At 63.3% G+C, this 22,088-nt stretch overlaps 1 protein-coding gene across 1 annotated transcript in view; it reads left to right on the top strand.

The window, feature by feature from the left end:
* The window catches only part of RAMP1 (receptor activity modifying protein 1), a 39,849-nt gene that overhangs the window by 7,347 nt on the left and 10,414 nt on the right, over window positions 1-22,088 (top strand). The window contains exon 2 of the mRNA XM_051838257.2: window positions 4,004-4,142. Within this exon, the coding sequence (XP_051694217.1) occupies window positions 4,004-4,142 (139 nt within the window). The remainder of the gene's footprint in view (window positions 1-4,003; window positions 4,143-22,088) is intronic.

Raw genomic sequence — 22,088 nt, 5'->3', positions numbered from 1 at the left:
GGAGGGAGCCCCGGGATCCTCCCCCGCCTGCCTCCGGCCCTGGGCACTCGCATCCACGGAAGGGAAGCTCGGAGCCGCGTGGCCCTCGATCATCCGCAGGCTTTGGGGGCCGCTCTTGGGGTCTCTGGGGTCTCCCATGTGTTCTGTGACGAGCACCGCTCGGGGGCTGTGTGGCTCTGGGCAGGTGAGCTCACTCCTCTGGGCTCCACTGCCGTGTGTACATGGAGGACCCCTGCGTTGCAGTTATTTGCAAGCAATGAGTAGGCTGGTGTGTGCGAAGGGCCTGCCAGGGCCTGGCCACCTGAGCTGTGGTCACCCCCTTCCCGGCCGGGGCTGTCCTGCTGCAAGGGGGTGCAGCACGTCTTCTGGAAGTGAGGGCGGCCGTCTCTGCCCATGCTGTCTTCCAAAAGGGGCATGTTCGCTTCCAGACGGGGCGTGCTGTGGGCCGAGACACGGGTACCGAAACCACGCCAGGGTGGGTGGGGGCGGGGTGGCTCCCTGGCGGCTCAGCCAGCGCAGTCCCGGGCAGCTGCGTGGGCAGGAAGGGATTCCCGCCGTGGGTCAGGAGAAGGGCTGGCCGGGAAGAGGCGGCTTTCGGAAATCGGCGGGCCAGGCCGGGGTGCCGGCCCCACCCCCTCAGAGCGCCCCCTGCACCGCCCCTTCCCATTTGCTTGATTTGTGTCGAGGAATTCGATGGTTTCTTTTTTATTATTATTATTACTTTATTTATTTGAATGACAGAGTTGGAGAGAGAGGGAGAGACAGAGAGAGAGGTCTTCCATCCGCTGGTTCACTCCCCAGATGGCCGCAATGGCCAGAGCTGCGCCGATCCGAAGCCAGGAGCCAGGAGCCTCCTCCGGGTCTCCCTCGTGGGTGCAGGGGTCGAAGGACTCGGGCCGTCCTCCACCGCCTTCCCAGGGCACAGCAGAGAGCTGGATCAGAGTGGAGCAGCCGGGACCAGAACCAGTGACCATATGGGATGCCGGCGCTTCAGGCCAGGGCTTTAACCCGCCGCGCCACAGCGCCGGCCCCCGATGGTTTCTTTAATTCCAAAAGAGATTCCATTTTCCGGGTGTATGTATTTTTAAATGTTTATATATATGTATTTAAATAACAGCTCCTTTGAAGTGTGACTAACAGAGCACACTAAAGGGGTTGTGCCCCTTCCCTCCCCGTGTCCCCTGCTGGTCCCTGGCCGAGCGTCCTGGGCCGGCCCGTGTCCCACAGGCCTTGCAGCCGCCCTGGCCGGGACAGAAGCCGCTGCTCCAGGGGGTGGGAGACCCCACTGCCTGCAGGCCCTGGCCCTGGCTGGGAGGGGACCCCAGTGGGCTCTGCTATGGCAGCATGAGGTAGGCAGCAGCCCGAGGGTCCCTTCCTGCCAGGCGACAGGCCCAGGCCGAGGGCGGCCCTCTCCTTGGAAGAGCCAACCCTTGACCCGAGGCGGGGAGCCCCTGACTCTGCCCACCCCCCCAGCCCTGGCTGCTGGTGGTGGTGGTGCGGGGGGTGGGGGAGCCGCTTCCCCAGGGCACACAGGCCCCCAGGGGTCGCCGGGTCATGGGCCGGGAGGCTCCAGCCCTGTGTTGTCTTCCCTTGCAGCTCTGTGCCGCCTCGCTACAGACAGGAGCTGAGGGCCGTGGCATTGGCGGTCACACAGAGCCAGGGCCCCGCTCGGCCCCCAGTGGCCAGTAAGGAAACTTGGGGCCAGGGCCCCCGCTCGGCCCCCAGTGGCCAGTAAGGAAACTTGGGGCCATTCTTTCCAGCTGCGAAGCTGCCTGGCGCCCTGCTGGGCTCCTGTGCCCAAAACGGGGACCTGCGTCGCCCTCACGGCTGCAGAGACAGACAGGGCCGGGCATGGCAGGTCCTGCCCCTCGGGAGGCAGCGAAGGGCGGCAGCCCAGAGCCAGCCCTGCCAGCCCAGGCCAGGAAGCTGCGCAGACCGCGGGAGCCGGAGCTGGCTGCCAAGCTCCCAGCCGCGCGGGGCACAGCGCCTGTCCTCTGTCGCCCCAGTCGGGGGAGGGACACCTTATCGTGGGGTGGGAGGCTCATGGGAGGGGGCGTTCCCACAGCATCTCATGCACTTGTGGGCTCCTCTGCCAGATGCCGGCCTGCAGAGCTGGGTGCCGGGGATGGCGGACGCCGAGTCAGGAAGGAGTGGGCGATGGTTCTGAGGAAAGAGAACGTTCCAGCCACCCGACCTGGGGCGCCAGAAAGCGGGCTGGGGCGCAGGGGGCGAGGAAGGCTTCCTGCAGAGGCCACTGGGGGAGGCCGTGGTGGCCACCTGGGTGCAGGCTGGGCTGGGGCAAGTGTTAACGAGGGGCAGTGCAGGGCGGGGACGGGAGGTTCAGGCCGTGCCTGAGCCTTCCAGAGCTCCTGGGAGCCCCTGGCCCTCCCCCTGTCCACAGCAGGCCGGCCTTCGTTTGTAAAAATATCCTGAAGCCGGCGCCGCAGCTCACTAAGCTAATCCTCCTCCTGTGGCGCCGGCACACCGGGTTCTAGTCCCAGTCGGGGCGCCGGATTCTGTCCTGGTTGCCCCTCTTCCAGGCCAGCTCTCTGCTGTGGCCCGGGAGTGCAGTGGAGGATGGCCCAAGTGCTTGGGCCCTGCACCCCATGGGAGACCAGGAGAAGCACCTGGATCCTGGCTTCGGATCGGGGCCGTGCGCCTGCCGCAGCACGCCGGCCGTGGCAGCCACTGGGGGGTGAACTAATGGCAAAAGGAAGACCTTTCTCTCTGTCTCTCTCTCTCACTGTCCACTCTGCCTGTCAAAAAAAAATATCCTGAAAGGGAGAGACACGTGGACAGAACTCTCCTCTCTGCTGGTTCACTCCCCAGACGCTGCAGCAACCGCGACTGGGCCAGGCTGAAGCCAGGAGCCTGGAGCTTGGCCCGGGTCTCCCGTGTCGGTGGAGGGTGGTGCTTGGGCTGCCCTGCGGTGCCTCCCAGGGGTGCATTTGCAGGAAGCAGAGCCAGGACCTCTGCTAGGTATCTGGGTGTCCCAAACAGCATCTGAGCCACCCCGCCAGATGCCTGCCCCACCCAGCAGGTGGGCACACTTAGGAAGTAGCCCCTGCTTGGGACCCACTTTGCAGCTGGCCCACCTGGTCCCTGGGCACACACTCTGGGAGACTTGTGTGACTGCAGGGGTGTGGCATGAATGGCCCCCTGGGCGCTCCTCGAGAGACAGGAGGGGGGCGCTCTACCCCAGGGGCAGGTGCAGCTGGGAAGAGGTCGGCAGCCTGCACTGAGCCCTCTCCTGGCCCCTTCCTCCAAGCCCCTCCCAGGAGTTTAGAAGGGTGGGGCGGGGCGGGAGATGCCCAGAAAAGCCCGAGGAGACAGAGGGGGTGGTGGATGGACCAGCAGCCCCGCCCTCAACCAGGAACGGGCAGTCCCTGCCCCTAGCAGCCCCAGACGAGGAGGAAGAGGGTGGTGGGTGCCCAGGGCAAAGCTCTCCGTGCGCCCACCAGAGCCAGGGGCACGGTTCCTGCTGCAGGTGGGCAGCCTGGGTTCCAACCAGCAATGTCCAGACCCTCAGGACCTCCCAGGCTGAGCAGGGAGTGTGGCCAGGTGCCGGCTTGCACGGGGTGGACCCGGGACCCTCTCCAGAACGCTCGTGCAGCCCCTGCCTGGGCAGGAATGGTCCTGTTCTCAGTGGGTCAGCGCCAGGGCCTGGGGGTGGCAAGGCCTGGTGGGTCCCTGGACGTCCTCACACCGTGGTTTCCACGTCTGTGAAGTGGAGGTGTCAGGAGGACCACGTCGCGGGTGGACGTGAGGATGAAACCGGGGCCCATGCGGCGGCCGTCACCAGCAAGGCCACGCGTGACCTCGGGGGACATCTTCCCAGGACGTGAGGTGCCCAGTGCAGGCAAAAGTGGACCAGGACCGTGGACACGTCTCCCGGGCGCCCCCAGAGAGCCTTCCTGTGGAGCGTGAGGGGGCTGTGGGTTGGAGCCCGGGGAGGCCACCTGGGGGTGAGGCCAGCAGGTGACCGTGCCCGGCTTTCTTGCAGCCCATCACCTGTTCGTGGTCACCGCCTGCCAGGACACAGACTACGGCGCCCTCTTGCAGGAGCACTGCCTCGCCCCGTTCAAGGTGGACATGGAGGCCGTCGGCAAGACCATGTGGTGCGACTGGGGAAAGACCATCGAGTGAGTCCTGCGTGTGGGCGGGGCCCGGTGGGCGGGGCTGGGAGGTGTGGGCGGGGCTCTTCCCAGGGTCCAGCCTGATTGCACTGAAGCAAAGGAGGGTGCCAGGGGAGGAGGCCCCGCCCCCGTGACCCAGGTCAAGCTGAGCATGGGGCCGTGAGGCAGCAGGAGGGGGCGCCCTGCTCCGATCGGGCTGTGCCTGGCCGGGACAGGGGTCTTGGGGGCAGCTGAAAGCACGTCCAGTGCCCAGAGGCCCAGCTGCAGGGACAGCCCTGCTGGTTCCCCTGGTCACCACGATCAGGCCAGGGCCGTCCTCCCCACCTTCCCCCAAGGCCCTGCCTGTCCAGGGCTCCAAGCTTCGGGGCCAGGCTGTCATGGCAGCCATTGAGGGCAGCCGTGGCCAGCTCCTGCCCCATGCAGCCTTCGGGCCCGAGACCCTCCCTCCCACCCCTCGGGACTCACTGCTGCCTCCCTCCGCCTCTGGGTCCCAGGCACCCCACACTGGGCCTGGGGGTTCTCCCCCACCGGGCCCGGGCTCCTCTGCCTTCCTGGGCAGGGATCAGAGCTCGCTGGTCTGAGGTCCCATCCTAGGTTTTATTTCCGCTTCAGTGTGGGGGTGCTGGGGGCATCCTGGCGGCTCCAGGGCAGGTAGCGGGGTCCGCACCTCCCAGCCCCGGGGTCCTTCCTGCAGGGACCTGTGCCTGGGTTTCCAGCTCAGCGTGGGGCACACAGTAGGTCTGCAAGTCCTGGTGTCCCCCACAGGATGTGCCTGGGCCCAGAGAGAGAAGGGGATGGGGGTGGGGGGCCGAGGGCAAGGAAGGGGAGGGCTCCAGGGAGACAAGGTCGGGACAAGGTCAGGACAAGGTCGCAGACAGCTCTGGAGGATACAGGACCTGCCCCGGGCTCCTGGGGGTTTGCAGCCCTTCATCTGAGCCCACAGCCCCTCCCTGGCAGGTGCAGGCTGCAGCCGTGGCCTTGAGCTGGGGGCTGTGACTGCTCTGAACCTGGGTCGGCCCTGTGCCCTGCTGGCCCGGCTGTGCAGCTTTCCTCTTACGCATTGGGAGGGGCCGGGACACCGGCCACCTGGCTTCCACCTCCCCCAGCTCCAGTGCCGCCCAGCAGAGTCTTGCCTTGGGAGCAGCCCAGGCGCTCAGAGCAGCCTGTGTAGCCGCCAGCCCAGGGCAGTGGTGAGCCCTGTGGCTGCGGACCCCCGGGAGAGGGGGGCTCCTGATAAAATGTAGTCACGGCAGGGCCTTGGGGGGGACCTGCCAGCACCCCGAGGGCTCTCCTCACCCACGCCTCCCTGGGCGGTACTCAGACTGTGAGACATCAAGGTCTCATTTTCTAAGCTGAGAAATGAGTCAGGAATTAGAAATTGGGGGCGGGGGTATTAAAAATCAGAACAGCCTGTTCTCGGGCTAATTGGCCTGCTTCAGCTGACTCGTTTGTATTTAGATGAAAGATTGCAGGTGAGACAGGCAGGGGCCCCAGCAGAACCCCGCCCCCACCTGGTTAGTGGTGACTGTGGGGACAGCGGGTGGCCCAGCAGTGTTCTGGAAGGCGCCGGTTCCCAGCCAGGAACGACTAGGGTGGGCTCCGCAGAGCCGCGCTCCTGCAGCTGGGAGCGGAGGCGGAGGGGCAACGGCAAGTCTGTTATTTAGAAAGAGAATCCAGAACCCAGAAGGAAGATCTGCACGCGACAGCTCAGCAGGTCAGCGTGGGCCCCCGGGGGTCGGGCCCCCAGGATCGGGCCCCCCGGATGTCCTCCTGCTCGTCCCTGGGAGCACGGGTGTGTTAGGGGGACTGAGCTGCAAGTGGGGTGAAGACGGTAGTCCCGTGACCCGGTGGGCCACACCCAGAGAGCGGCTCCGCGAATGGCCTTGCGCACGCGAGATCCGACCCTGTGAGCTTGCTCTTCTTGAACGTGAGCTCCCGCCCCGAGCCCACGCGGACATTTGGTCCCCGCAGTCCTGCGTGAAGGGTGCTGAGAGGGAGAACTTGGTGCAGTGATGAGGTTTCGAGCCGGGGCCGAGGGAAGCGACCAGGGTGGATTCGGTCTTGGGGTGGAGCCTGTGACTGAATCCTGGAGTTTTATGAGCAAGACCATACGAACGGCCTCGCTCACCCTCTGTGGCTTGCTGTGTGTCGCTCTGCCCTGCCACTGCCTTGGGACTCGGCCAGCCCAAAGACCAGCCAGATGAGCCCCTGGACACCTGTGGGCTCGACCGCGAGGCCCGCACGCCGCCAGAAACAAGCTCCAGGGACCATGTCTGCTTTAAAGGGCGGGCAGCGGGGGCGTGGCTAATTCAGGGCAACACTGATCCTACAGGACAGAGACGATGCTGGCGTGCTGGGCTTTCCAGGTGGTCCTAATGGGCCTGGGCCACACCCCGGAGCAGTTTACCTGATTGGCAATTAAGGGCTCTTTAACGGGTGGGGGAGTGCCTGGGGCTCCCACGCCCGCCAGCTGTCAGGTTGTGGGGTCACTCCCGGGAGGCGTGGTGTGCCATGCCCTCTCCACCTCCTGCACGGGCGGGGCAGGCAGACCCCCGCCAGGTAGAGGCTCACCCACAGACACCCACGTCCTGAGCCCTGAGGTAAGGGTGCACCTGCCCCGAGTTTCGTTACAGCGCACTGCCCGTCTTGAGGGAAGAGCCTCGCGGGGCGACCACGGGGTCGGGGGTCCCCTCGGGTGTGGCCAGTGTCCCTCCACAGGGCAGGGGCCAGTTTGTACACCCAGACCTGCCTCCCCACAGCCCCCCGGGCCCCAGCACACAGCCTGGTCATGCTGTCGCTGTGGAGTGAGCAGTGGGTCTCCGCGGGGTGTTCCTTTGCGTTTCTCCGATTACCAGGGAACCTGCATCTTTCCCGTGTGTGCGGGACAGTCCTTTTCTTGTTTGTGGATTGTGGGTTCGTGTGTTTCCCACTTTCCCCCGATTCCTGGAACTTCCAGGCTGCTTTGTTGGAAGAGGCATCAGGTGGTTCCTCCCAGTTTGTCGGTTGTCTTTCGACTTCATCTCGATGGCCAGGCAATTGTTTTTCTGTAGCCGAATGCACCCACCTCCCGCCACCCACATCTGGGTTCGATCAGGGCTGCAAGGCGTCCGCGCACACCAGGACCGAGGTGGGATCCATGGCGTCTTCCTTGGCTCCTTGGCCACATCCGGACCCTGAGCCACTCTGGGCTGTGCGGTGTGTGTGGTGTGAACTCTGAACGGACCGTGGGACCGGCCACCCCACTCGCTGAAATGTCCATCCCCGGCCCGGTGATGGAGCCGTCCCCTCTGTCGTGTGCTGACGTTCCCCCGTGCCCGGTGATGGAGCCGTCCCCTCTGTCATACGCTGACGTTCCCCCCGTGCCTGGTGATGGAGCCGTCCCCTCTGTCGTACACTGATGTTCTCCCCGTGCCCGGTGATGGAGCCGTCCCCTCTGTCGTGTGCTGATGTTCCCCCCGTGCCCGGTGATGGAGCCGTCCCCTCTGTCATACGCTGACGTTCCCCGTGCGCCCGGTGATGGAGCCGTCCCCTCTGTCGTGTGCTGACATTCCCCGCGTGCCCGGTGATGGAGCTGTCCCCTCTGTCGTACGCTGATGTTCCCCGCGCGCCTGGTGATGGAGCCGTCCCCTCTGTCGTGTGCTGATGTTCCCCCATGCTTTGCCCGGTGATGGAGCCGTCCCCTCTGTCGTGTGCTGATGTTCCCCCATGCTTTGCCCGGTGATGGAGCCGTCCCCTCTGTCGTGTGCTGACGTTCCCACGTGCCCAGTGATGGAGCCGTCCCCTCTGTCGTGTGCTGATGTTCCCACACACCTGGTGATGGAGCCGTCCCCTCTGTCATGTGCTGACGTTCCCCCATGCTTTGCCCGGTGATGGAGCCGTCCCCTCTGTCGTGTGCTGATGTTCCCCCCGTGCCCGGTGATGGAGCCGTCCCCTCTGTCGTGTGCTGATGTTCCCACGTGCTTTGCCCGGTGATGGAGCCGTCCCCTCTGTCGTACACTGACGTTCCCATGTGCTTTGCCCGTCCCTCCCTCCCTAGACCGACCCTTTATTGAACCTTCCTTGCCTCGCCTGAAGCAGTCACGTTGATTTCGTCTCCAGACCACCGGTGGGTCCTCACGGCCCCCTGAACATTGGCTTGCTCACCCCTTACCTCGCTCCAGGGAAGTCTGATCTGCCAGCAGTTATTGATACTCACTGTGTCCCAGGCTGTGGGATGAGCACTGACCATGCGTCCTCATTTAAATTACTGCCCAGGCCCTGAGCCCAGTGACGGGCTCCTGCTGGTTCCCAGGCGAGGTGTGGGGCGCCCTGCCTTGTGTGAGGGTGGCCTTTGCGGTCAGCCCCTGCCAGCCTCCAGCAGGCCGGGCGAGGCCCATGGCCTTGAGGTCCCCAGCCTGGTGCTGCGGCCAAGGCCAGGCTTTCCGTGGTCTCCTGTGGCAGGGGAGGTGTGAGGTGGCCAAGCTCGTCCACATGATTGGCGGGAGGAGGAGAAGGGCAGAGGGCCCAGGCTGAGTGCAGGCCGTCACAGGTGCAGGCAGGCAGTGCGGGATCTGGTGAGGGCCCCCCCACCCCCGTGGGCAGCCAGATGGCGGACTGGCCTCAGGGCGTCCTCCCGGCCCACGCAGGGGCCGCAGCAGGGCCGAAGGACCGTGAGCCAGGCAGGTGGTCTTGGGGACGCCTCGGGCCCTGGAGTCGACCCCGCTCTGAGCCCGGTGCAAGTGAGGCCCTGTGAGCAAAGCTGGGCGGTTGTTGAGGTCCAGAGTCCAGGGCCAGGCTGACCTCGAGGGTGGCGGGCTCCAAAGGCGGAGCCCCAGGCCCTGAGCCCAGATGCCTGCCGCCTGAGGTCCCAGCTGTGCCGGGGGCCTGGGTGAGGCCCGCAGGTGGCTGGGGGCGGCTGAGGGGAGCCCCTGGACTCGGCTCTGCTTTCAGAAAACGCCCTAGTTCAATGACAACTGCGTGTCACAGGGGACGCAGCCCACCACTGAGTGACGGTGACAGGTGAGCGTGGGCAGCACGGGGACTCCTGGGCCCCGGCCTGACAGTCGGCCCCTGCATCAAAGCAGTGGACAGAGGAGGGACCCCTGGGGCCATGCTGGGCACAGAGGGTTGGGCCACTGCTAGCGACACTGGCATCCCCTCTCCCGTTCAGCTCCCAGCTGCTCGGCTCCCGATCCAGCTCCTGCTGACGGGAAGACAGATGATCCTAGGGCTTGGGCCCTGCTGCGAACATGGGAGGCCCAGGTGGAGCTCCGGCTTCAGCCTGGCCCAGACCCGGCTGCTGCGGCCGCTCGGGGGGAACCAGCACATGGAAGACCTCCCTGTCTTTCTCTCTCCCTCTCCCTGCCTGCAGATAAATATTGAATTTCTTATTTTACACGGGGACACTTGTCAGGCCTGCCTCCCTGGGGACATGGTGAGGTTTGGGGAGCATCGCCAGGACTTAGCTGCCCTGTGTGTCGCTGCTTGGACAGGAGCTCCCCCGCGAAGCTCAGCGAAGCCGAGAACGGAGGCCGCCTTGCGCCAGGGCACGGGCGTTCCTCTGGGGTGCGTTCATGCTCACCCCGTGGCCGCAGCCGCCGCGTGGATCTGCCCGTCCGTGGCTCTCGGCCGTGACGGTGACCCTCGCGCTGCCTGTCCCCTGGGGGTGGCTTTGGCCAGGCGTCTGTTGTGAAGGTGGCCGGGATTTATTCCCAAGTCCTTAAATGCGTGGGCTGTCTCAGGTCCCACAGCACCAGCCAGGTCCCCGCAAAGCAGGCAGTGCAGCGAGCCAGGTCTCCCGTGTCCCAGGCTAGCCCTGTCACAGAGCAGCTCTGTGGGTCTCCCACGTGTCCCAGGCTAGCCCTGTCACTGAGCAGCTCTGCAGGTCTCCCATGTCCCAGGCTAGCCCTGTCACTGAGCAGCTCAGTGGTCTCCCACGTGTCCCAGGCTAGCCCTGTCACTGAGCAGCTCAGTGGTCTCCCACGTGTCCCAGGCTAGCCCTGTCACAGAGCAGCTCTGTGGGTCTCCCACGTGTCCCAGGCTAGCCCTGTCACTGAGCAGCTCTGCAGGTCTCCCGTGTCCCAGGCTAGCCCTGTCGCAGAGCAGCTCTGCAGGTCTCCCGTGTGTCCCAGGCTAGCCCTGTTGCAGAGCAGCTCTGTGGGTCTCCTACATGTCCCAGGCTAGCCCTGTCGTCAAGCAGCTCTGCAGGTCTCCCGTGTGCCCCAGGCTAGCCCTGTCACAGAGCAGCTCTGTGGGTCTCTCGTGTCCCAGGCTAGCCCTGTTGCTGAGTAGCTCATGCTCTGCAGCCCCGCCCTGCTGACGGAACAGGGAGAAGACAGTGTGGTGGCAGGAGTGACCCTGAACAGGGAAGGCAGAGAGAACGAGGGATGATGCCTCCCCTGGAACTCTCCATCCAGAGTCCTGCCGGGACTTGGGACGCAGGGGACTCGGCTGCGATGGTGGGTTGAAGGGACCACCTGCCGGGTTGACGATGAGAGAAGGGACCCCTCTGTTCCCCCCCTGGCTGTGCAACACGAGAGGTCAGGACCAGAGCCCCTCTGGGGCAGGAGAAAGAGGGCAGCAGTGGGAAGATGCCCGGGCGTGGCCCACTGCCCGGGACAGCAGGCTGTCAGGGTCTCCGCGGGGACCCTGCCCACCACACTGATCGTGCTGGGTGGCGGATCCTCCGGTGGGTTCACCGACAGACGGGCGCTTAGGTGCCCACTCCCGCACAGCCCTCTGTGCCCAGGCACGGAGCTGTGGCCCCAGGGGCAGGGCGTGGGGACCTCCGTGGGGGCCTTCCCGGGCTTGCCACATCCCCACTCTTCCCTCTGTGTGTCCCGGGTGAGGGCGAAGTCAGGAAACCTGAGAACCAGCAGCCACCTGGAGCAGCCGCTTTGGTTTTGGTTCCAACAGCAACCGGAAGGGAGGCTGCTCCTCAGAACCCCCAGGGCGCCGGCGGGCCTGTCACCTGCCTGTCACCTGCCCAGCTCGCCCGCCCCACGCAGAGCCTGGCCGTCCCCAGAGCCCAGTGCGCGGCGGGGCCCTGCCTCCAGGCCTGGCACAGGAGGCCCACCCTGTCAGGAGCCGTGTGGGTTTGCTCAGCAGGGCGTCTGCACTAGAACTTGCCCGTGAGCTCTCGGGCCACCCATGGGTGCTGGCGGACAGTGGAACTACACGGAAAGGCCCCTGGGCTGGGGGCTGCACCACGGGGACGCAAAGGTGGGCACCGCCCAGCGCCGTGCTGCCCACCCTTCTGCTCTCTCTTGGGGGCAGGGGGGGCATCCCCCTGGGGCAGGAAGCTGACCCCTGTGCCTAGCCCAGGGGCCCACTCCTCATGCCCCTGCCCACATGGGTGCAGGAAACCTGGTCACGGATCCCTGGCCTCTCGGGGCCCTCGGCAGAGAGGCAGGGGGACTGCGTCTTCCAGTAGCCAGGGCGGATGCGTGCGTTGCGCAGGGCTGCGGCTGTGGCCTCCCCCAGCCGTCTCCTGGTGTGTGTGTGTGAGCGGGGGCGGGGTGGCGGGAGCCACTGCCCTGTGTGGTTGGTAGCACTGGGGAAGTAAGACCTGAGCTGAGCCCAGAGCCCTCACAGCCAACCCTGGAGCCTGCGGGGTCGGTGCCTTGGAGCAAAGCCCGGCAAAGCCCTGCCCTGCCCAGGCCGCAGCAGGCAGGGAGGAGGGCCGAGCCCTGGCAAGGGGTGGGGGGGATCCCGGGTCTCTGTGTTGCTGGGCAGGCACAGGAAAGCAGGCAGGAGACCTCTCCCCCTCCCTCTGAAAGACCCTTCCTGGAGTCTCCACCTGGGAGGCATCCGGCAGAGCCTCACCTGTGCCACCTGCACCTGCCGCCCCCCCCGCCCCCGCCCAGCGCCTGAAGACCTGGAGGGGAAGGGGGGAGCAGCCCCAAGATTTGGGGAAGAGGAAGTCACAGCCAGGATTCTCACACCCAGACCTGAGCTCACAGAAGGATCTAGAAACCCACTTCCCTCTACCATGAGCCAGAGGCAGCCCAGTGGCCGGCCAGTGTGGGAGAGGAGGAGTTGCTGGGAGAACCACGGGGCGGGGTGGGGGCTGCTCGTGACCCCAGACCCACCCCTCCCTCTTGCAGCGACAGCGTCCCTAGCACTCTGCTGCATGTCCCCTGCTGGTGTGGGAGCACTGGGCGGGGGGGGGGGGGGGGCAGCCCCACTCCCCTCCTCAGGGAGCCCCCGGGCCCCGCCCCACGATGCTGTCTTCGTCCAGCAGGCGCTGAGCTGCCCTGTGTCTCAGCCTCCTCTGCTTGTTCACGGATGACACCTGGCCCGTGTCAGACGCAGAAGGTCAGCACAGGGTGACAGGAGACGGTGACATGAAGCAGACCCCAGGCGTGCGCCAGGACGACAGGAGGAACGCGTCGGGGGATGGGCTCTCCCCCGCCTGCCCTTGGACATGATGCTGTGACAGGCTGTGCAGACAGGACCTGGCTGTCCCAGGAGGCAGGCAGGCAGCGCCCACAGCTCCACAGCCCCCCCCGCCCCCGCCCGCCCACCATGGCCGTCCCTGTGGCCAGGGCAAGGCAGGACCGGGTGGGCGCTATGGGCCGTGTGTGGCGGGCAGCAGAGGGGGAACTGAGCAGATGCCTGCCCCTGGTTTATGTTTTTTTTTTTTTTTTTTTTTTTTTTTTACTTGGAAAGGCAGAGGGACAGATCTGCTGGTTCACACACCAGATGGCCTCAGTGGCTGGGGCTGGGCCAGGCCAGAACCAGGAGCTCCATCCCCAGCTCCCCAGTAGCTGGCAGGACCCCAGGCATCCAGGTCATCTTCAATTGCTTTCGCAGGCGCATTAGGAGGGAGCTGGATCAGAAGTGGAGCAGCCGGGACTCGAACCGGCAGATGCCTGTCTCTGATGCTGGCCTCCCTGCCGGGCCCCCAGGCCAGGTTACGGCATCTCCCAGGGTCCACCCGGTGCTCAGGGCAGGGACGTTCTTGGTCCCCTGTGGGAGGCACCAGCCTCCCCTGGGCATGTTTTGAGGACCCCCCTCTCCTGAGTGTCCTCAGGACTCAAGCACAGGGTGCCCAGTGCCACACACTTGGGGACAGACGCCCTCTTGCCCCAGCCATTCAGCTGCCCGTTGGGAAGCCCACACCCTACACAGGAATCCCCGCCCCTACTCCCAGCCTCACGCCACACACCCTGGGAGGTGGCCATGATGGCGCAGGGACTCAGTCCCTGGCACCCGTGTGGGAGTTGAGTTCCCTGCTCCTGGTTTCCGCGTGAGCCCAAGGCGTGTGTGGACATTTGGGGAGTGAGCCAGCAGACGACCGCTCCCTCCGCCTCTCAGAGAGAGATGGAGACCCACTTTCTTTGACATGTACCCCTTTTGCGTGGCAAGGGAAGGGAGTCCACCCAAGGGCCGATCAGTGCCGGGATTTTTCAGTCTGTGCATGTTGCCGTTACGCATCACTCCGCTTCTAGAACTTTCTAGGTGCCTGTATATCCATACGCCTTTTTAAAAACTAGTCTCTGTTAAACAAACAAACAAACAAAAAGACAACTTCCTGAGCAAACCAAGGATCCCCACAGGCAGGCTCACTGCAGCCCAGGCCCGGCCGCTCCTGTCTGAGGCTTTGTCCACTTGCCCGTCTAAAGAATCTGAGTTCTAATTCTGCCGGCAGCGTAAAGGCCGGTTTTCTCCTAGGTCCTGGCTGCTGGGAGTTCATATTTGCAGCTGCTAGTGAGATTCCCTTTTTGGTTTAGTTTGCTCGGCTCTGGTTCTTGGGAGACTCCGGCTAGTCTGGTGTGGTTGTGTCTGGCTTGCTTTTTCAAATGCAAATTACTTCACCAGGACCAATTTGCCTTCAAGGCATTGTTCTTTTTTTAAGACTATTTTGAGAGCAGTGTTAGGTTCTCAACAACTTGAGTGGAAAGAACAAAGGCTTCTGGAGGTAGCCAGGGACGGTGCTCTAACCCTCTCTGATTGAAAGTCCTTGAGTAGTGCACATGCTAACTGTCCACACGCGAACTATTTCCTTGCTGTGTTCCTGTTGGCGGCGGCTGTCGCCTGAGTTGTAGTTGATCAGAGACTCGGTTGCCACGGGCGAGCTCCGGCTGTCGGTGGCCGCTCTGCTAGGGCTCAGCCCTAAGTGTCCCCCCACCCCCACCAGCTGCTGAGTCGCGTGGCCACAACACGGTGCTCTGTTTCTGTTTTGCTGTTCTGAGTTTAGAGATAACATCTGTCTCGTGGACACACTGGGTAGTTACATGAAGACATGGATTAAAATGTATCTCCTTCCCACCTCGATTATCCTAACCTGATTAGTTTATGCTTCCTGCATCCGCTGTGCAGTTAGGCTTAGCTTAGACGTAGAATCCTGCATGCATCGGGGTCCATTTCAATGCATTTTTAGTTACGTTTTGGGGGTCATACTAAGCCATCTAAATGACCTGGATTTTTCTAGTATTTTCTGTCACGAGGCCTCTCTGAGCGTGGTTCGTTTTCATTATTTTCCGTGTTGTTTTGTTTTCCGCCTGTTTTTACGAGAGTTTAGGAGCCACTGTGCCAAGTTCCATAAAAAACCACTGAGATGTGCCTGGGGAGGCTGAGCCCCGTCCCCGCAGGTCCGGCGGGGCCCCGCGTGCCGGCGGCTGGCCTGGTTCTGCTGGCTGTTGGCTTATGCCTCAGCTGCCGGCACTGCCTTTCAGCAGTGGGTAAAAAGGCACCAAGGACCCCCGGCCCGGCACAACCCTGCCAACCACTCCGCGACTGCCCAAGCCCTGTGGGCTCCGCCCGGGTCATCCAGCGTCTCGGGGCTGCTCACGGGCAGCCCAAGGTTCTTTGGGGTCGGGGTCCCCTTTGCCTGGGGGTGTGGGCGAGCTGGGGTGATGTGAGAGTTTGAGTGACGTCATCACCAGAGCCGGGGATCTGCTGTGGCGTCTTCCTCGGCCGCCGGCTGGCCTCGATCTCCGCCTGTCGATCACGTGTGACGAGTGCGCTGACATACTTCACGTGAGATGCGCGCAGCCCTGTCCGTGTGGAGTGTCCCGCGCATGCGAGTCCCTGCCCCCAGCTTGGTTTTCTCTGTCCCCTGTTTAGATGCCACCCGGCCATCGGCAGGAACCGAGGCGGCGGCTGCCTGGTGGGTGGAGGTGCCTGCCATATTTGAGCAGGCCGGGTTGTACATAGCAACGTCTTTCCCAGATAACTGACGTTAACTCCTGTCATCGCTTCTCCTGTTTACAAAAAAAAAATTTTGCTTCTTTCCTAAAATACAATTTAGATGCCTCGTTCATCATTTTTTTCTCACTGCTAAAAAACAGTGTTTTCATTCTGTTTAAAAAAAGATATTTAAAGCTGTGGTGGCTTTAGGGACCTTATTCATCTCTTTTAGAGATTTTTATATATCAGGGTTTTTTTATTATATTTTCTTTATGGATAGTTTTTTTAAGATTTATTTTATTTATTTGAAAAGCAGAGTTACAGAGAGAGAAACAGAGAGATCTTCCATCTGCTGGTTCACTCTGCAAATGGCTACAACGGCAGGAGCTAAGCCAATCCGAAGCCAAGAGCCAGGAGCTTCCTCTGGGTCTCCCACATGAGTTCAGGGGCCAAAGCACTTGGGCAGTCCTCCACTGCTTTCCCACGCCGCAGCAGAGAGCTGGATGGGAAGTGGAGCAGCCGGGACTTGAACCAGCGTCCATATGGGATGCCAGCACTGCAGGCTGGGACTTTAACCCGCCGTGCCACAGCACCGACCCCTATGGATAGTTATTGTCTTGACTTTCTTCCTAGGGTGTTTTTTTTTTCCGTAGGCTCGCATATTTCAGTTCTCAGAACTTGTTTATTAGTATCTTCTTATCTTGACTCAAGGAGAGAACAGGAATGAATCATTTCTGCTTCTATTTGAAAGAGTGACAGAGAGACAGAGGGATCTCCCACCTGCTGCTTCGTCCCCCAGATGTAACCCAGGAACCCACAACTCAGTCGGGGGTCCCATGTGGGTATCAGGGACCCAGTCCTTTGGCCGTCATCTTCTGTTGCCTCCCAGGCTGCACCGGCAGGAAGCTGGATGGGAAGTGGAGCAGAGACTAACCCAGGCGCGTGGGCAGGGCTGTGCCAAGTGCCTAGTGCCCACCTCTGCTTCTGCTGTTTGTTTATGGAGTTTTGCTCTGGGACCTGGTGTATGAACGTGCACGAACCCTGCATGAACTCGCTTCTCTGTTAAATTCCCCCTGACGGCCATTAACTCTGCGGTGCTGCGTCGTTCAGCTCCTTTGTGTGTGTCTGCACTTTTGTGTGCTTGACGGAGGAGGAGGGGAGAGTTGCCGTCGTCCGACGGTCATTTCCCGAGCAAGCGTCCGTGTCCGTGTGTTGTTGTGAGCACTGAGACAGCGCAGTGGTGCCACGGCCGCCACGCCACGGCCGCCACGCCACGGCCGCCACGTCATGCCATCTGTCCTCACCACATGGAGGACTTTTGCTTTCGGTTACCGTTTGCCTCGGGTGAGCACTGAGGTCCCATCTCTGCAGTGACTGGCCGTTTGCTCAGAACTCGTTCTGCCGCTGCTGCATTTTCCTGCTACAAATTTCTCTCTTGCAAGCACCTGCTGGCTGCATTTGGCTCTGTTCATCTCGAGAGTGACGAGACTTTTAACAAGAAGTTCCATCCTGCTGTCCCTTCTTACTCTGCCTGCAGGCACTGCATCTCAGTAATTTAAAATATTTATTGGAAAGGCAGAGAGAGAGAGAGAGAGAGAGAGATCTCCTCCATCCACTGGCTCACTCCTCAAATGACCGCAATGGCCGAGGGTTGGCCAAGCCAAAGCCAGGAACCGGAAACTCCATCCGGGTCTCCCGTGTGGGTGTGGCACACCCAGGGACGTGGGCCATCTTTGGTTAGCAGGGAGCAGGACTGGCGCTCCATGTGCGGCGCCGGCAGGGTGGGCCGGGCTCCAGCTGCTCCCCCTGCCCCGTGCCAGCCTCCTCCTGGTGTGTCCTGTGCTTACTGCTTCCTTTCCTGCCGGTGTCGAGACAGAGCGTGCTTTCCCTTGTAAATGAGACTGAGACATCGGCGAACTTTTTCACTCCCCAGCCATAAAATGTGAGCAAACGTGGTCCTATTTCTGTGTCTTCTTGCTCCGTGAGACCACCGACTCCGGCCTCCGTGCCAGCGAGCGGCAGCCTCTGGGTTTCTGTCTCCCTCCCTCTCTCCCTGTTGATTGCAGTTAATGTTGCAGACCTCCCTTCTTGCCCTCTGTCTTCTGTTTAGTTTGGCCGTTATCTTCCACTCTGTGTTTTCCTGCCAGTCATACTTGCATCCTCTTAAAAACAATGGTATTTATTTATTTGAGAGACAGAGGGCCATTTTTCTCTGGTTCACTCAATGATGCCCCAGACCCAGGAACTCAGTGCGGTCTCCCGCATGGGCGGCAGGGGCCGTTACCTGAGCCGTCGGTGCTGCCTCCCGGGCTCGGAATGAGCAGGGAGCGGAGTCGGGCGCCGGCTCTGGAACCCAGGCGCTGGCTGTGGGCTTCTGATCAGGCGTCTTCATTGCTGGGGCAAATGCCCGCCCCTTATTTGCATACTTGTCAGTCATAACCCTGGCTCCTGGAGCTCTTGCCCACTTGTTTGCTGGAGCACGGCGAGCTGCCTTTAACTCCTCGTGTCTTTTTACACGTCCCTCTGAAGCTCAGGCTGTTTTTTTGAAGTAGACCTAAAAATAAACCGTTTGATTGACACAGGCACAGAATTCACAGCTTCTCTGGAGCTGCCGCTTTTGTCTGCGAGTGACAGCTTGGCAGGGTGACGAAGCTGCAGGAACAGCCTTGTCAGGCGTTCAGTGTGGCACCAGGGAAGGCAAGTGGGACTGGGATTTGTACATCAGTGGTAGATTGTTTCCAAACATGACCTTTAGGGGCTGGCGCTATGGCGCAGCGGGTTAACGCCCTGGCCTGCAGCGACGGCATCCCATGTGGGCGCCGGTTCTAGTCCCGGCTGCTCCACTTCTGATCCAGCTCTCTGCTGTGGCCTGGGAAAGCAGTAGAAGATGGCCCAGGTGCTTGGGCCCCTGCCCCCACGTGGGAGACCTGGAGGAAGCTCCTGGCTCCTGGCTTTGGATCTGTGCAGCTCCGGCCATTGTGGCCATCTGGGGAGTGGACCAATGGATGGAAGACCTCTCTCTGTGTCTCTGCCTCTTTCTGTATCTCTTTCAAATAAATAAAATAAATATTTTTTAAAAACCATGACCTTTAATGTGGCATGCCGTTTTAACGCTTTGATGAGAACTTGAGACAATGGCTTCATTCCCCTGTGGGCGCTCTGGCCCGTGCCACGGTCCCCGCCTCTGAGCCTGCAGGAGACGGACGTGTCTGTGACCTCGCCAGCCGAGGCCTCTGCACCGAGGTCCCCCACACCTTCCCCGGCGCCTGGGTCTGCTGCTGCACCTTGCTCCGTCCTCTAGCCGACCCTGCACCGTCTGTGCCTATCCTTGCCACATCCTCTTCCTGGAGAGGTTTTTCCAGAGAAAAGGAAGAGAGAGGGGATCTTCCATCCGCTGGTTCACTCCACAAATGGCTGCAGCAGCAGGGGCTGGGCCAGGCCAAAGCCAAGGGGCAGGATCTCCGTCACCCGCTTGGGTGGCAGGGCCCAGGCACGTGGGCCGTCTGCTGCTGCTGCGGTGCCAGGCGCGTCGGAAGCTGGTCACGGCAGAGCAGCGGGGACTCAACCAGGGCTTGACGGGGGATGCTGGTGTCCTGGGTGGTGGCTTAACTGGCTGCGCCGGCCCAGGACAATTGCTTTCGGCTCTTCCAAAGCAGTTGGTAATGCTGCCGAGGATCTTGATTGATGGTAACAGGATTGCCGTGAGTTGGTTTCCTGTACACCAGGGGACACGCCAGGTGTGGGGCGAAGGCGGGCACGTGGGAAGGGCGGGAGGTGCAGGGGCTTGGTCCAAGGGGGACACAGCTCTGCAGTGAGCTGCTGCCTTGGACACTGTTGCGGAGGATGGCGAGCCAAGGCCTGCCCTGGGAGGGGCGGGAGGGCCAGGCCGGAGGCAGGGGCGGGGCAGAGGGGACTTGGGGGGCGGGGACTGGTTTCCGAGCCTTGGAGGGAACGTCACTGACAGGCACAACCCAGGTCTGATTCATCCCCCTGCAGACGGCGAGACCCCTACGCCGCCCCGGCCTGCAAGCCAGGGGGATCTGAGGCTCTGCGGGTCACCATCCGCCACACGTGTCCTTCGGTGTCCTTGTCTGTCAGGGCTTTGGGGCTGCTCAGAGGCCCAGGCTGTGTCCAGGGCGACTCAGTGGCAGAGGCCAGAGGTCTCTCTCCCTGGGGTGACGGTGGCTTCCCATCACACTCAGGCACCTCCAGAGACCGAGCCGATGGACAGACATGGCCAGGCCCTGGCCGGGGGCGGCCTCCCCTGCCCCACACATCTGCACGTCTCCTTGGCAAGACGGGGAGGGCTGTAGAGCCCAGGCACCTGGTGCCACTCTGTGGCTGTTTGCGGGCACCTGGCAGGCACATGGCCAAGGGCACTGGCCACCGAGGGTCCCAAGGACAAAGCCTTCTCCCTCCAGGAGCACTGCGACCTCTGGGGAGCCCCTCACCCTGCCTTGGGGTCCACCAGAGTAGACATCGTGGCCTCCTGCCCACTGCTGTGGCCGTCTGCCCGGGATGAGGACAGGACGGGGAGCTGTGAGAGAAGCCCAGGCCACGGTCCCCTCTGGCTTCCCCTCCCAGTCTCTCCCTGCCTCCCCCAGCCCTCCCTCTGCCCATCCCCTGCAGGCCTCCAGGGAGCAGGTGTCACCCCGCAGCGGAGGCAGGGCCCTGGGCCCCAGGGGGCTGCCCGCTTGGTTTCCTGGTGAGACCTTCAGGTCTTGGCAGCTTCTGCTCCATGGAGAGGCCGGGGTGGGCCGGGGTCCCTGCCTGAGTTCACGGCCTGGCAGGTCCCTCCTTTGTGTCCCCTCCCCAGCTGGTCACCTGCACCTCTGGCTGCACAGCTGGGGCTGTTTCTGGGACCCTCAGTGGGCCCCGTGCTGAGCTCCCCGTGTGCCTGCTCGGAGCTGGGGAGCTGGGGCTGCAGGGCCTCACGCCTCGCCCAGGGCTGAGCCGGGGCTGAGGCTCCCCTCCGAGCGTTCTCGCCGGGGCCTTGCTGTGAGCAGGGACCCCTGGAGCCACCTTACAGGTGAGACCCTGGGGCCTCCCTGGGCTCACAGCGCCCCTGGCAGCAGCTGTGCGGGGGCCTAGAGTGTGCTCTGGACTTCTTTCCCAGGCTCGGAACGAGGCAGGATTGGGGCAGCAGGGGGTGATGGCCAGGCGGCTGCCCAAGGGGAAGGTGGACAGAAGGCCTCTGTGTGGGGGGGTGCATTCTTGGAAGCTTCCGGAAGCCTGGGAAGAGCCCCCAGAGGGTAGAGAGCACAGAGCTTGGGGACAGGAAGGGGCGCCGCTTCCTTCAGCCCCACCAGGACAGGGACCCCAGGGTGACAGCATCCACGTGGAGGCTGTCAGGTGGAGCCTGGGACCTGGACACGCCCACGCCCACGCCCCCGGCAAGTGCGGGGTCAGGGGGCCTCCCCCACCTCTCAGGGCTGTGCTGCTGGACCCAGCCTCACCTCCCAGCCGGGTGAGCACGCGGGTCCTCTGTGGGCACGGCGTGGCGGTCAGGCGCCTCACCCTGCGCGCTCAGAGTCCGAGGCCGGCATCGCGGCTGTGCAGGGCACCCCCGCCCGGCCCAGCTGCAGGCGCTGGCACAGGGCGGTCTGACTTTGCTGTGGACGCCTGCTGAATTTTAAACCTGCTCCATCTCGCAGCCCCGGGAGCTGGGCTCCGCCTGGGCCTGTTCTCAGGAGGTGGCACCGTGCCCGCCCGCCCGCCCGTGGGGCCTCTCCGTGGGGAGCCTGGCTTGGCAGCGCTCGCTGTGGCTGTGCCAGGGCTGGCTGCGCGTGGAGCCAGAGATGGATTTAGAAACCTCTCGCTTCCTGCCAGCCTGGAGCTGCCGGTGCAGGGGTGTGGAGGCCGCCAGGAGGCCAGGTGCAGGGAAGGCCTGAGGTGCCGGTAGGCCCTTCCGGATGGGGCTGCTCGGGGGGGTCCCGGGGGTCCTGACAGCACAGAAACATGCACCTGCCCCTGTCCTCCACAGCATGGGGTGGATGGGTGTTTGCACCAGGCCCGCCCTGGGACCCCCAAACAGGCGGTCTCCTACCCAGCAGAGCAAACCCCAGGCCCTCCTCGTGTGCCTTCCTCCTGCCCCCAGGAGCCCTCGCAAGGGCCTGCCTCTGCCTGAGTCAGCCCGTGGTCAGGCGTGGCCAGGTGGAGCCGGTGGGGACGACATGGGACGGAGGGCACTTCCGGTCCCGTGAGGGATTGCTTGTGGACCCAGGAGTCCCGCCGTGACCGCAGCGCTCCCCGAGGCCACCTGCCGAGATGGCAGCAGTGCCCGTATCCGACGGACGCAGGCAGCGCCGTGGGCGAGAACCTGGGCAGAATTGGGCTCCGAGGACTCGTGCGGTGCAGCGTGGACTGTGGTTCCCAGGGAGCCGTCCGGGCGATGCCGAGGAACCAACGCTCTGACGCCCGGGGCTGCACTGCCCTGTGGGAGCACCCATCGCTCCTCCGGGCTGACTTGGGCGGGGTTGCCTTGGCCAGTGTCCGTCTCCCCCGCCCCCGGGGCCTGGGAGCTGCCGCTCAGGGCCCAGGGCCCAGCACACATTGCCCGGACTTCTCGTTTGTCCCCTGGCGACAGGAAAGAGCAAAGCTGCCCTGTTCCCCAGCACCCCTGGCAGCACTGGAAGGAAGGAGGCAGGAAGCCGGGCTCCCCGGGGGCGCACGCACACGCCCGTGGGAATGTAAACCTCTTGGGTTTCCGGACCCCTCGTGTTTGGGCCGAGGCCCAGTGCACAGATGAGCTGGGCCTGGCACGCCCGTTCCATGTCCCACACCCCCAGGGCTCTCATAAACAGAGGAGCAGCCAGTGCTCCGGGCTTTGCAAGGGTCCTG

Source organism: Oryctolagus cuniculus, chromosome 3 (genome assembly GCF_964237555.1).
Source record: "Oryctolagus cuniculus chromosome 3, mOryCun1.1, whole genome shotgun sequence".
NCBI classification, from domain to species: domain Eukaryota; kingdom Metazoa; phylum Chordata; class Mammalia; order Lagomorpha; family Leporidae; genus Oryctolagus; species Oryctolagus cuniculus.
The sequence above is the reverse complement of the archived record's forward strand: the minus strand, read 5'-3'. Positions and strand labels throughout refer to the sequence as shown.